General features: G+C 40.6%; 1 protein-coding gene across 4 annotated transcripts in view; it reads right to left on the bottom strand.

Annotated features, from left to right (window-relative positions):
* The window catches only part of dtnbp1b (dystrobrevin binding protein 1b), a 63,732-nt gene that overhangs the window by 12,224 nt on the left and 36,356 nt on the right, over positions 1 to 15,152 (bottom strand). For 2 of the 4 annotated variants that reach the window (XM_005728466.1, XM_005728467.1), the window contains exon 1: positions 14,038 to 14,450. The exons of 1 other annotated variant lie outside the window; for it this stretch is intronic. In XM_005728466.1, the coding sequence (XP_005728523.1) occupies positions 14,038 to 14,203 (166 nt within the window). In that variant the 5' untranslated portion in view covers positions 14,204 to 14,450. Of the gene's footprint in view, positions 1 to 12,778; positions 12,848 to 14,037; positions 14,451 to 15,152 lie in introns of those variants that run through there. One more of the 4 variants, XM_005728470.1, reaches the window with a different exon arrangement.

Below are 15,152 nucleotides of genomic sequence, written 5' to 3'. Positions count from 1 at the left end.
CGTTTTAAATGTAATTTTCAGCCTCCTACAGCCTTTAATCATAGCGGTGCTTTTGCAGTGTAAAAGTGTTTTATTGAGAACTTTTGGCTTCAGGACACGAGATTCAGATTGCAACTGCAGCTCTTTCACCGTCTCTGATATTTTGAAGAACAAGCCTATTTATCTTCCTGCAATATTACATTTTTTTCCCTCCAAAAACGCTCCACGTTTGCTGCTGGCCCTAATTTACACAGAAACCTAACTGAACCGTGGAAAACTGATGAATATGGTTATAAAGTGTGTGTGGCCCATTCTATTACCAACCAGGGAAATTCATTTGGAAAATGATATTGAATCATTGTGCGGCTTTTGTGACACATTAACGTTTGGAGCATTTTGCTACTGCTCCTGAAATGTTTTCGCGAGAGGGCCGCGTTGCCGTGTGGGCTACACTGTGGAGTGCACGCTGCGTGGGGGAGTTTACCACGTTATTTTCATGCTTTCATAATCTTACAGTGGGCAATTGATTTCTTTGTGGTTTTTTGTTTACTTTACTAAAACCTTTAGATTCAGTATTTTGAAATGTTACTGTGCACAGAATAAATATGAGGTGGAACAGAAAAAAATGGAGTACATGTATGGAGAAAGTGTGTGTGACTAAAATGGACTGGAATACTATACTTAAAAGCATCTTGGATATGGAAACAAAATTAAATCCTCTTCTACAGAACCTGTTACATCTGCACTGCCCAAATTTTGGATCAAGTTTCGGGCAGATGTCTCATTCCCAGCTCTTTTCCCTCCCCATAAATCACAAGTCTCCGTCACAGATTCAAAATATTTACAGTCAATTTGTCTCTGCTAATATGCCAATGTACTGGCATACAAACACAACTGTTACTTTACTCACTAGGCATTCACAGCTGGCGAGCACGCAGAAACTAGTTTTCACTGGTTTGTAATCAAATAAGTGTTCGCAATGATGCAGCAGCCTCAGTCGCTGATGGGTATCTAATGAGGGGCCTCTCAGACAAAATGAAAACAATAAAACACTGTGTATGAGGCAGGAACGTGTTGTGCTGTAGATTTTTTTCACTGACTTCTCCTGGGCTATTTAACATATTATTGAGTCTTGAGCAAACGCTCATTTCTTTATATTTTACTTCCAAGGACTCAGACTTTGTCATTTTTTAATATAATCTTGAGCAACAGTTCTTCAGGCTTTCCAAGGGTCTTTTACAGTTGTTTTTTTCTCACTGGATGCTTTTTCTCTCATTTTCAGTCTAATCTCATTCTTTTGGTCATTCCCCAAAGCTCATGGCCAAGTCAGGATAAGAACATAGACTCTCCGCTAAATCGATAGCCTTGCTTTCACGCTGAGCTCTCTCTTCACCACAACAGACTGATACAGGTTCTGCTTCACTGCTGCATCTCCTGAGATTCTCTAGCTCTTACACTTGGGGAAGCAATTTCTCCCTCTGGTTCTCAACTTTAACTGGGAAAGGGCCTGACTTACTGCCACCATTGTTCTTGGCCATCCAGTTCCTGTACAGGAACTGGATGGCCAAGAACAATGGGCCAGTCATCCATACTCCCAGAGAACCCCCACAGGATGCCCTAAGGAACACAGTCGAATGCCTTCTTCACATCCTCAAAACACATATAGGTTAGGCGGGCAAACTCCTGTGCACCCTTAGACAACCTCAAGGGTATAAAGAGATGATCCAGTGTTCAACAACCAGAGCAAAAAAAAACCAAACCCTTTGTTCTTCTTGGGGCCCAAAGTTCAACTAACGGGCAGACTCGCCTCTACAGCACCCTAGTGCAGACCTTCCCAGAGAGCAGGAGTGCAATGCTCCTGAACTTGGAGCACCCTTTCCAGTCCCCTTCTTGAACCGTCATCCCAGTCTGACAATCCAGAGGCTTGATTTCACGTGATGCTGCAGAGGCGTATCAACCACGACAGCCCAACAACATCCAGACCCTTGAGGAACTCAGGGGAAATCACATCCACCCCAGGGCCTAGGCCACCGGAGAGCTTTTTGGCTACTTCATTGTCCACAGTGATGGGCGACCCCTCGTCCCCAGACTTCACTAAAGTAAGCATGTCAGCGGGATCAAGGAGATCCTGGAAGTATTCTTTCCACCACCTTACTATATCCACCGTTGAGGTCATCAACACTCTGTTCCCACTGTATATAGCATGAGGAGGAAACCGCTTCCCTCTCCTTCCTGAGTAGCCGAGAATAGATCCCCAGCCTTGAAATTAAATGGTTGCGTTGTCCACATGAATTAAGATGGCACACATTAATGCTCTTGTCAGTGTTTCTGTCAGTAACCAGTAGAATATTGAATCAAGTGAGAGTATCAACAAACATTTAATCAGTTTTCCTAGCTACACATGTAACCAGGCAACTGCACACCAACATGTAAGGCAAAGCTCTGTAGGAGGGCTTTTTGCCTCCTGCTTAGTCATTCACAGTCTAAACTCTACCAGAAAACAGGACATTTTTCATTCCAAAAATGGCTTAACGTTCCAGAGACCCCACGTAGACTGTAATGGTGTAGTAAACGGCCCTAATTGATGTGAATAATTCTTTTTTGACTGATTCCATATTGAAACACATCCTTAACTAATGTGACAAAACAGCGAGCTGCCATTATTATTTACCTGCTTTACTGTTTTCTGTCAATTAGTCACATAAAAGGAACAAGAGCCAAATTGCTTAGACAGGCAGGAATGTGTGCAGATACCCACATGAATACGCACACACTCTTTAATAGAGCGAATGGGTCACGACTAGGCCTGGCAGCAAATCAGAGGTGTCAGCTACTGTAGCAGCCCAACGATTCACAGCAGAAGGCTGCACGCTGGAATTAGGAATGTACCAATCACAAGTGAGAGGGGTGAAGGTTACATCTGTAAATGTGAGTCTAACCTTGCAGAATGTGTTCGGATAAGGCTGAACATGCACTGAACTTTGGTTAAAATGTCCTTTAGGTGTCAACTTTGTGCGACTGTGTTCTCTGAAAAGCCACCTGTTACAAAAATAAGACAATTTTTCAAATACTAGAATTAGTTACGAGTTATCAACTCAACTCAAACTGTCCTCCCTAGCTTTAAGGTTTGTGATGGTTAAATATTGGAAAAACGACACTATATACACTGCAGGAGATCTTGCAAAGACTCAACCCTTTAAAGCGTGAACCATTAAATGAGATTGTTTTGGAAATGAAGTGTTTACTGAACCTACTAATACCTTTGTAAATATTGAACAAATGTAAGATTGTATATGAGTCTTCATTTGTATCATATTTGCAACAGCTGGAAATTCTTTTGCACTCTGAACATGTATTGTGCAATTTATTTAGAATTTTCAGGAGGATAACTAAAATCACACTGATGTAGAAATCTCAAAATCTCTAGGTTTTAAGGGGTAAAGCCAGAGCTGTCAGAACCTAGATGGCTAATAAAGTACTATCTTTGAAATAACTGAAGCACCAGCAGTATCAACTGTTAATGATTTGAGGGACTGAAAATAGCTACAGTCCAGGTAAAAAAAGAAAAACAGTCCAAAGCATAACCAGAGTATTAAATGCTTAAATAAAAGTATCTACGTGTGTGACATACGTATGAGCACAGATCGTTTGTTGAAAGCTGAAAGACAAAGACGTACATCCCAAAGCAAACGCAGAAACACACATTACCACCCACAGATGCAATTATATAACATGACACATGAAAGGATGCGTTTACTATTTCACTTTTAATCTGACTTGGAGATTAAAGACAACATGCATTAGGCTTTATCTGCATAATTATCTGACAAACTCCATGTTCATCATGTGGTATTCAGCTGACTCTGTGTACAAAACTGTCTTGTTGCTGCACAGATACAGAGAGCTTCAGCTCTGGGAGGTCCTTTTTGTTTTCTTCTGCGACTATGAAGTTAAATATTTCAAAAATCTAAATGTTATCATCTAAAGAGCCCGAAGCAGCATGTATGAGTATGCACAAATGCACTGTATGCACAGAATATGAAAAAATATTAATATATTTTAGCTGACAGCTGACATTTTCAAATGCATTCCTACTGCTGTAAGGCATCTGGCCTCTTTAAATGCGTACATTCAATACTACATGAAGTCATGCAACAGGCATGCTTAAAAGGACCAAGTTTACACCAGCAGGGCAACGAAATAGGGTCAACCACAGAGAATTAAAAAGCATATGGGACATATCCAGCATTTGTCCAGCATATAATAAGTCATTTTCTACACAGTCTATTGTCAAATTCTAACAATCTGTACTTGCCTTTCTTCAAACTGCAGCTTTGTGACCCACAGTTACATAAGACCACTATATATAGTTTACATGGCCTTGAAACATTCCTCATATCTGGTGAAAGAGAAATGCAATGAGAGGGAGAAAGAGTTGTTTCATCTGACAACACCTGACAGCTCTTCTAGCTCCTCACAAGCATGTCAAACTACCCGCCTCACACAATCTGTTAAAAAATAACATTCTCGTTTGCCTACAAAATGCACTGCCCACACGAGCACTCATCACGCTCTCTGATGCAGATTTTGCTGACTGCATCGAGCCTGTCTTTTATACCGAACGCCCGGTGTGATATAATGCTCGCGACAGGTCTGAGAAATGACGCTTCCTAGTAAGTGGATATTGAATTCTTGGGCTAATCAGGATTTGGCAGTTCCAGTCTTGCTTCGTTTGCAATTTTAAATGCTGCTAAACACATATTTTCAAATGGAGATTAACTGTGTCTTAATGAGTAATAAAAAATTACATTTCCCATACTCTTCTCTGTGCACAGAGATAAATATGGGACAAAGAGACTTCCTGCTCTGCCAAATAAATCATTTATCAGCCAGTCGGCTCTTAGCAATTAACAACGAGGAGCTGAACTACGGTGGACACAAATGACACCTCGACAAAGGCTTAGCACATCTGCTCACATAGTATGGCTATGTCATGCTGTACTGTTCGAAACAGATAAAAAAATTTTTTACCCGTCTCCCCGGGAGACAATTAAAAAGGCTTACATCACAGAAACCTCTGAACTCTTAACAGAGGCCAAAAGAGCGGGTGAAAAGAGGAGGAAAGAAACGGAGGATGAGGAGCGTTTTCTAGTGCTTTAATTGCTTGCCTTGAAGGGAGCTTTTATCACACCAATAAGAGTGATGTCTTTTTTAATGATGGGTAAAGTGGTAATGACTGGGTGTAAATTGGGAAACCTAGCCAACCTGACCCTTGCAATTATAAAAAGGCAGTTAAAATCTCTGGAAGACTGCACTGACTAAAATACACAGCAAAATCACTGACCACATGCCCTGCAGCATTTTTTTTAATGCTGATATTGTGAACATGCAAAAGCTAGAATATTACAGTTGGACTGTAGTTTGGTTAAATCAACTACAGTGCTTGTAGATTATTTAGGATTCGTGAAAATAAATAGATGCATGTGCTCATATATTTAGAATCTGTACACAAGCAGAGTTTGTTTTGGGCCATAAAATATGCGAATATTTTACATTTCATGCAGGCTTTGATGCATTATGCAAGGGTGTCCTCTTTTTTCTATGCAATTACAGTCTTACTTCAGCAAAACACAACCGCAAGTGTTCAGTGAAGACGCCACTCCAGAATGACCTATTGACCCTTTCCATGATTATTCCCTATTTTACAAAGCTGATGAAAGGGAGGAGACGCGTATAGGTGAAAGAGATTTTGGGATGACATGCATCTGAGCCTTTCAGCCAATTTTGCAGAAACTCTGCCCCACTGCTGCACAAGTAGACTTAAAGGGTATACCATACGTGATGAATAACACCTTCTAAAACACATGTCATTTTGCCAGTATCCCCAATAAGAGTACAGACTTGCCCGCTACAAACAGCTGCATGTGCTGTAACATAGCAATCAAGTGAGAGACAGTGTGGAGTTATACATGCATAACAAGTACAGCATCAAACACAGAACCAGTGAAGCATAAGCACAATGTGGGATGACTTGAGCATAAAAATGTAAAAATCGTCTTACAAATAGATGTGCAAAGTTTCATGTGGAGCCAGTGCATGCTTCAGTTTAAACCCCTGACACGACTGTCTCTTTTTAAAACTGTCTAGAGCTTATATTATAACATAAGGGGCGTGAAAAATCTGCAGTGCGCTGACTTTTGGGCCTGTGTTATGTGTGTCTATACATAACAGAGTTGCCAAACCATGCAGAAAAGGCTCACACACATGTTCTCTTTGATGAATTTTTCATCAGAACTCATGTCAGTGCAAGAGCGGGAGCGAGTGTACTGCAGGTCTTTTCATTTAGAGATGCTGATAAATGATAGATTAGCTTAAAGACAAACAGTCGTGCTCAACCAGAGCAGGTGTTCTGACACATACGCAACATGGTCTTTTTATTATTTAAAGTTTGCATATTTTTCTGTCGTCACCTGAATTGAGAGACAAGTGCTTTTGATGAGAGGTGGAAGCGAGAATGCAATACATTTTTACAGTAAGGTAAATATAAACTGCATTTGAGATTTATCTATGTATGTTTCCGTTAAAGTCTTTATGTCCAAGAAGAACACAAACTGAAGGTCGCGTGAGACCATAATGTGTTATTTTGTGTAATTTTCAGTTGATGAATTTCCTTTTTACGGGTTAAGAAGCTTTCTTTCATGCTTTCTTTGTAGGAGCCCATGCTAACGCAAACACATAAAAGTCTATGAATAACCGTGGTAGAAATGTGTGCATATAAACCTGGGTTGAGAGGCAGCCACGTGGGATAATGCAACTATTATATAAATATATACAAAAGCGACTCCTTTATATCTCAAGAGCTGCTCTGCTGTCATCTTGTGATGACAGAGTAAACGAGAGGCAGACTGAGATAATCTGTCTGTATATATGAGTGTGTGTTCCAGATAAGATTCATGTTGTGGGAATCTGTTTGTGTTTACACAGTGACATCATGGACCCATGCATCTTCTCAACGGGGACGAAAAGCAAGTCCCCATTAATTTATTTATTCAGTTTTAAAGGGCAAGACTTGTTTTAATTTGAGGATCAAGTCAGATTTAATTTATAAAATTAGTCAAGTAGTATTTATGGTTAAGGATGAAATGGAAGTCAATGTTTGTGTGTATTCGTATTACTGTTACATGCGGGGGCTTGAACCTGACCACTCACCAAGTTATGGGAACAAAACTGAAGTCACTGTGTGTCGAGGCTGGTTTTTGAGCGTTAGGTTGGAATTTTAAGCATGAACTGATCACACCGAAAGCGACGTGGATGAGGATGTCAAAAAAACCTGACAGTTGTTTGTTTTCCCGCTTGAACTGAGGTCGAGGCAAAGCGCTCACCTCGTCCTGCATTGTAGAATAATGTAGACATAGCAGCTTCTGCATAATTCACTGCAATTTCCATTTCAATGACATTTTGATGTCACTGCAAACTTGCAGTGTGAGCAGGTCCATAAGCAGAAATGAAAGGCTTTGTTGTATTTCAGCCTGTAGGGCTGATGTTATTGACACAGTTACGATGCACTGCTCTACATATTGACACTGAGGTGTCATAATAATGATGTGAAACTCAAAAGGTATTTTACGAACACTGTCGTGCCAGTTCTTTCTCTTTTTTTTCAGTTCCCTGGGTTAACTGCTGAGCAGAGAGCTCATGTCTTCATCTTTGCTGAAGTCTTACACTAAACAGTTCAAGGGTGTTTTTCTCACACTGACAGAGATATCAGAAGCTATCAGCAACATCTCTTTGTTTTTGCTAAGCTCCAGTTCCTCTCTGTCACTGCTTATTTTTCAAGTATTCTCTTCATCCCTCTTTTGTTGCTCTTGTCTGTCGTTCACATCCTCAATTATTTGCAGTCGTGGTGTGCAGCATGAATTGTAAAAGCCTAATCTTGGCCACAGTATTTGCACAATGATGATATAAAACTGCACATATAAAGCCCCTCTGGCATTTATTACCCCAAACCGTACTTCGTTGTTTGATTATCTTTTCTTTTTTCCCCAGTGTTTCACTTTCTTTTGCCCGTGGCCTGGTGCAGTACCATCTATTTAGTACTATATGTCCCGCGGCTGTTAAGAGTGCATCATGATCACGTGGTTCAATTCTGCTGTTCAAAAATGTATACCTTGTAGCCTCAAGTCAAACACATTCATATTTGAATAACTTCACAGTTTGTCAGCACATAATATTTTAAGCTAACCTTCAATGAAGCAGTGTACCAACTACACCAGCCTTCTGTAGTCTTTAAGAAATCTGCAAACAGACCTTATTAATGTAGATGGATGCAATGGGTATCCCTCTCTTGCCAACACATGTGTGATCACATAGATCTGCAGCAAATACAAGTGTTACTGTTATTGCCTGTCTCGTATCTGTCGCTAGCCTTTTCTGTCTGGACCAGCTGTGTAGAGATGAGGAGATGCAGAAATTGTCAGAATGTTGCATAAAACTGGGTTTTATATCCTCTGTGCTGATGACATTGCTTCCTTCTCAAGCACGTGCAGCACATAAATGATCACTCACGTCCCACACCCAGGGCCAACCCGGCTATCTTCCTGAAAGTAAAAATCTAAAAGTCTTTAGATTTTTATCTAAAGACATTTACACTTATTGTGACACATAGACCTGTTTTAATTATTAATTACGTTTTTCTCTTTTTTTTTTCTGTTATACAGTTTTGACGATTGACAAATATTACTGCAGAAGCTCAGTATTTATATTAGCATCTTTAGGCAATACCTTTAGCAGCAATAGGTTTTAGCAACAGCATCAGCTGCTAAGTTTGAAACGCTTGCTTATTCGTTTAGTGACTGTGCTGTTTTGTCGATTTATCTGTCGTTTTGGTGTTACAGCAGGAGTGTCACATTGGTCCCACCCCCACAAACGCACACACATGCACACATAAATGAGTATCCACAGCATGCTGATGCATATTCAGCGACACAGATGTGCACATGGCCTAATATTTCTTTTCTGCAAAGAAAATCCACAAAAACAAAGAGGGAAAACGGGAAGTGGAGGAACTTGTCTTTACAGTATGTACAGAAAAGAAATACAGACGCACAAAGTAAAACAGGAAGTCAACTGTGACAGATTCTCCTTGGTAGGCGCCTACAAATACTAATTGTTCAACCATGGATCTAATTAGAGCTTCTCTATAGCTGTCTGACCACACCATTACTTTTCTCTTGATCCTCTTTCTGCCCATTTCCCAGAGGGGTGGGAGGAGAGAAGAGGAAAAAAAGTGATAACCCACCTGCTGAGGTACCTCACACAGTGATGGAAAATGCAATTTCTAAACCATCTGTGACCAGGTTTTGAAACAAAAACACCCATTACACGTGCTTCTTTTCTGTGCAATGAGAAAAGAGATTTCACATTTGGATAGATGCTCTATGCATGAGAATGCACGGTGTTTTTTAATCTCTTCAATGTGTGTGTGTGTGAATTTAAAGCAGCTTGTCATCTTCGTCCCTGAGTTTTACATCACCGCCAGGCACATTTGCGAGGGTGTTTGAAATCACCTGACAGCTTAAATTCAGATTCATCCCTCTCGCACTTCCTTAGTGTGTAAAATTATATATCAGTCACTATTGTCCCTTTAATTACAGTCATTACGCTTTGTGTGGATCTAAGTATTTATTCCTTTGTCATGTCACGCAGCTCAGAGTATAATTTCTCAGCATGATAAGCAACAGGAGCTTATTTGTAGCTGTGATACTAAAAAAGGGTAACGGAAAGATTATACAACTCCATTACAATCTACATTAACTCACACATGGCCTGACGAGAGTGCATGCGATCCTCTTTTTGTACATTCTGAACCAAACAACCGATATCTTCTTAATGTGCTGAGATGTTTCAGCAATTCAAACGGCTGAGCAGAAATCCTAGCATGCCAAATTAAAAACAAGCACATATGACAGCACATATAAAAGGGCTTGAAGAGCTTCTGGTATTATGTAATAATATTACATGTGTTAAATGCTCTGTAGGTTAATCACTTAAACCACAGTGCATTAAGCCAAAACCTCTGAAAATATGTCACAACTACAGTAATGATAGGACATCGTGTGTGACAAGATGGTTCTCTCACTTTTATCTGTCGGTATTTGTAAATTAATGAAAGATCCTGTCATGGCTGTAGAGGAGGAGTGCTGGGTTCCTCTATTTCACCACCACAGCCAGCACCAATTAGTAGACTTCCAGACATTGTGTCTGTCTTGCTCTAAAACATCAATATTCTGTTTCTTTACTGTATTACCCGATTTGATTTAGTCTTTAAAGGCCTGTTCTACTATTAATCTCTTCTTATTTTTCTCGAGTCACTAATTGCATGTCTCATCATCCCCTCTCCTTCACCCTCCACCTGTTTTCAATCCTATCCCTTTTCCTTTTCGCTGCTCTCTCCTTTCTTTAGTGTCATTTGTTTGCTCTATCATTTCATTGTTCGTGTCATTTTGTTTTTGTACTCGTCTTCCTTTTACTCCCCATTAATGTTGTCTCGCTTTTTTTATTGTCTCCCTCGTCCCTTTGTCCATCCGTGCCTAATTAAATTGAACATGTTATACAAAAGCATAACAAAGTAACAAATGAAAACATTAAAAATCGCCAATTTACAATTTATGCAACAGATACAAACTGTAAGCGGTCTCTCTAGTACAGGTGAGTAAACTTATGAGTGTTACTAGAGGAGACATATTGTTAACGGTTTGCCAGCAACACCTGTTAAGCCAGGTGGACATGACTTGGAAAGAAGGAAGGTGGAAACGAGTCATGGAAAGAGGGAGGGAGGGAGGAAGAGGGGGACAAAAGGATAATAAACAAACCTGGAGCACACAGAGAGATGTCATAAATATTGCATATCCGTGGCTGACATGTGTGTGACTCAACAACAAGTGGGTAAATTAACAAAAACACCCCCCCCGACTATTAAATGTGCAAATATGAGCCTATTTGCTTAATGACTAGCAGTGAAAACAATGAAAAAGGTCTAAAAATAATCAATTTTTTTTTGTCATTTAGCAAAAACAAAGCAACAAGAAGAGGGGTCAGTTGAAGTGAATATTGATCTCTTCTAATCTCAAAGGCCGTCTTTGACAATGATCAGACAAATTAAACACACGTCAGCGTGCACAGACTCTGTGTTTATAAGCTCTGTGATTAATGTTTGAATATGCTAATAATTCACAAGCTAACTGCTTTTAGTTTAACTAAAGCAACTGAGGAGGAGAAATGTATGCAAAAATTAAAAGCATACAGTTACAGTGTCTTACTCACTGGAGACATTTTCGTTTCAGTGCCAGATTCAAACAACAATCGTGTCATTTAGAGAGCTTTAACTTTTTAGCACGAGCAAATAATTGGTTCAGCATGAAAAAATTCCCACCTTCTGTGCTGCTGCCTGCTTGCTGTCACATTTCCAACATTCCCGTTCTGCCGAAAGTAGACACCAATATTTTAAAATCCAATATTTCTGACACATAGTCCCAATACTGATACCTTTAATGAGCATTTACCTATCAAATATTGTTTGGTGAACATAAACAGATTTTTATGCAGGGACAAGGAAGATCAACCCTACACTAGTAAGGACAACCAAAAAACACCAGGAATACATTTTTTTTAAGTTACTAAAAACCTTCACTTCAAAAGTTCACGTCACTTCCTACAGCATTAAAACTTGAGTTTGCCCTGTGGCTTTAGCTATCTGAGATAGTGCAGGAGTCTGCTACTCTACCATATTTCAATAGTGCAGACTCTCCTTATTAAAGCAGCACAAAAGACTAATTATATCTGGAGCGCTTTGATTTACATGCAATTAAAGTTTCATGTGAACCTAGATAAAGTGGGCGATGGAGGGGGGGGGGGGGGGGGGGGGGGGGGGGGGGCGCAGAGGAGAGGAGATTAAGGACACCAGTGGTGAAGAGAGCAGATGTGTACAGTAACCGTGCACAAAGAGAAAGAAAGGTGGGGATGGGTAAGAGAGGTGAGTAGATGGGGAAAATAGCGGAGAGGAACAGAGAGGTGAGGTAAGCCATCATTTGGCTGAGGAAGTGATGACACAGCACATCCATCTCAGTGGCAGGTGCCTGCTGTTGCTCCTTTACAGAGGACACAAACTAACGAGGATAGAAGAGATCTGCACCATCATTACACTTTGATAATATCACACTGAGTCAAGATGACAGGATGCAGATAAAAATACTGCCGCTTTAGAAAAAAAGACGCTCTGAAAAACACAAGTCCATAAATAGTTCATAAGTATCCTCTCTCTTCGTATCATCTCTGATGATTTGCTTTCAGGGTTTAATCAATAAATTCAGTGCAGTGAGCACTAAATTTGTATTTCATGATCACAAGCACGCTGGCTGCTTTATTTATACTACCTTAGATATGAGATCTTTTCCTTTTCGCTTGTTCAATCTGCGGTTTTCTTCTCCTAAAAGCTATTCTTTAGGTTACACTGTGTCCTCAGATGCTGCTTTTGGTTATGTAACATTATGGTTAGTAAATCAGTAATCATAGCCTGCAGTCACTTGATATTTCTTTCTGAAAGCACGGCTCTGTGATAAGGTAATGTGATGGATGCGCCTTGACAAGGAGCAAACTGGTCAAATTCAACACAAAGCAACCAAGAACTAGACATGAAAGAGCAGAACGGAGGCTTCAGTATTACTCAGCCAAATAAAAGAACATACTACAGTGTAATTATACAAAAAAAGCCCTCAGTCGCAAACACACAATTGATACCTACTGTGGGTGGGTGTGTCATTGTGTGATCATTAATGCATCACCCAGACACACAGAAGGTTTCCAGGCAAGTTATGAAAGGTTGAACAGTAAATAACATCCTGAAAATAACAGAGGAGAAGGGGAATGAAAGGAGGAAGAGGGGGATGGTGCAATAATAATGAAAGCAATAAGAGAAGGCCCATTTTCCCAGCTGTGATCTGTGCCTCAGTCAAGACAGTCAATGTATTCCAGTGTGTGTGTGTATGTTCCCACTGAGCTTTCAAATGAGTCAAAATGACTCACTTCGTATTATCAATTACCCACTTACAGTACAGCAATCCTTTGTGTGTGTGTGTGTGTGTGTGTGTGTGTGTGTGTGTGTGTGTGTGTGTGTGTGTGTGTGTGTGTGTTACTTGAAGCCAGAATGAAGTCAAACATTAAAACTCACAAAAACGCACATGAGTCCCACACACTTTCACCCACTGAATACACGGTATAGCCATATTCTTGTTTCCACAACCTAGCACTGCCCTGCACAGCTAAAGCTACCGATACAGTACAAACACATTTACAAAAGGAAACTAATGCGACAATTTACGCTATGAAAATGACATCGTATGAGTTTTTAAGCTTATTCTAAAAAAACAAAAGACAAAAACACAAGAAAATAAATAAGTTTTAACAGCAACTACACCGAACACAGGTGTTAAAATGAAATACTTGATAGTTCGACGGTAACGAATGACATCAGCATCTGGTCTTTTCCTGAGAAAATACAGCTGTCTTGGTTGTCAGTCGGCGAACGGCACTTTCCCGATACGTCGACAGCTGGAGAAGCTCCAGGATGTGTGTAAACACACTCGCACGCACACGCACGGACTCCCACATTACACACCCCTCTGAGCGCTGCATCATGTAAACATGTAGCAGTCTGTACACGTTGGACTACTTCACTTCACTAATTTACATATCATTTTCTTAATTACATACAGTACAGTGTCACACAAGCCAAATCTCACACATCAGCAGACATTACATTCCTACTGTCAGTAAAAAGGGCAGTCTTTATTTCCCTAGCGATGCATTAACGGTAAAATACATTTACTTAAATTATGTCCTGTTTTTGTCTTGACCAGGCCTCCCTTCAAAATAACATCCGTTATTTGAATGGGAAAAGGAAGGTTCTTTCGCATAAAATCAGCACCAATCAGATATTTGACGTCCTGGAAAAACACAGAGATCACTACCCTCGAATAGAAAAGATGAAATAAAGTCACTTACAAGAGTTCCTTTGGCTCCCATCATTTGCACCAGGCGAGGTGGACATCCCAGCAGGATGCTTTTTGTCCTCACAGGATAACCAAAATCGGAGGAGAAGGGGGAAGGCAGACAACACAACGATAGTACACCAAAAACTCCACCGATCACGACAACACCTGCCAACCATGCATCCTCACACTGTCTCTCGGCCCGCACACATGCTCCTCGGCACAAAAAGATGCTTCAGAAAAACATTCTCATGCACACTTGTACACACTTCGGTGCTGAGCGTTGTTTTTTTTAAGAACCTGCCACTCACAAATCATGCACGTGCATGTGGGGGGATCAGCGCTGCACCAGTGTCTCGCTGTGGTGTGGAGACTGCTGAGGCTGACAGTGCAGAGAGAGAGAAGGGAGAAGAGCGAAGACGATTGGAGCATACCACTAGCTGCTGCTGAGCGAGGGAGGAGGGGGACCTGAGTAGAAAAGAGAAGGCGAAGAGGGGGTGGGAGAGAGGGTGTGTACGCAAGGAGGATAGAAAATAAGGAGCATAGACGCTTATGAGTTTGTAGGTTTGTGTGTGAAGCTGAGCAATTTTAGAAATCGTAACTCGTGAACACATTTGGCTCTGACCTTTAAACACACATGGATGCCTCTTAACCCAGTCTGCAGACTTTATATATCTGGAGGAGTAAGCTATTTTAATGAATAGGGATTATGAACACCTATTAAAGTGGATACAGAGCAAAGATGTCAAGGTAGCTAAACAGAACCATTTCTGAAAGGTTAGGCTTGCTGCTTTTGTCATGTACCACACACACACATGAACAGCCTTACACACAAATCCCAGCATCAAAAGTGAAACACACTTGTGCCCACACTGTGCCTCCACAGCCTGAGGGGGGGACATAATAATCCTCCTCATTAGCATGATGCTGTGAAGAGCATCACAAATCCACCTAGCTCTGTCGCCTCCTCTCATGTCCTTCACTAACTCCTCCCGATTTCTTTTCTTTCATATTGCCCACCTCTTTTCCAATGCATGCTGAGCTCAAGTGATGGGACCTGCAAAGACACAGCTCTCTGATCTACAAGTGCCACTGACACAGTATTATGGAGATATACATATATACATA

Source organism: Pundamilia nyererei, unplaced genomic scaffold (genome assembly GCF_000239375.1).
Source record: "Pundamilia nyererei isolate P.nyererei 1_Seehausen unplaced genomic scaffold, PunNye1.0 scaffold00028, whole genome shotgun sequence".
NCBI lineage: Eukaryota > Metazoa > Chordata > Actinopteri > Cichliformes > Cichlidae > Pundamilia > Pundamilia nyererei.
Note: the sequence above shows the minus strand (reverse complement) of the source record. Positions and strands in the feature narration are given on the sequence as shown.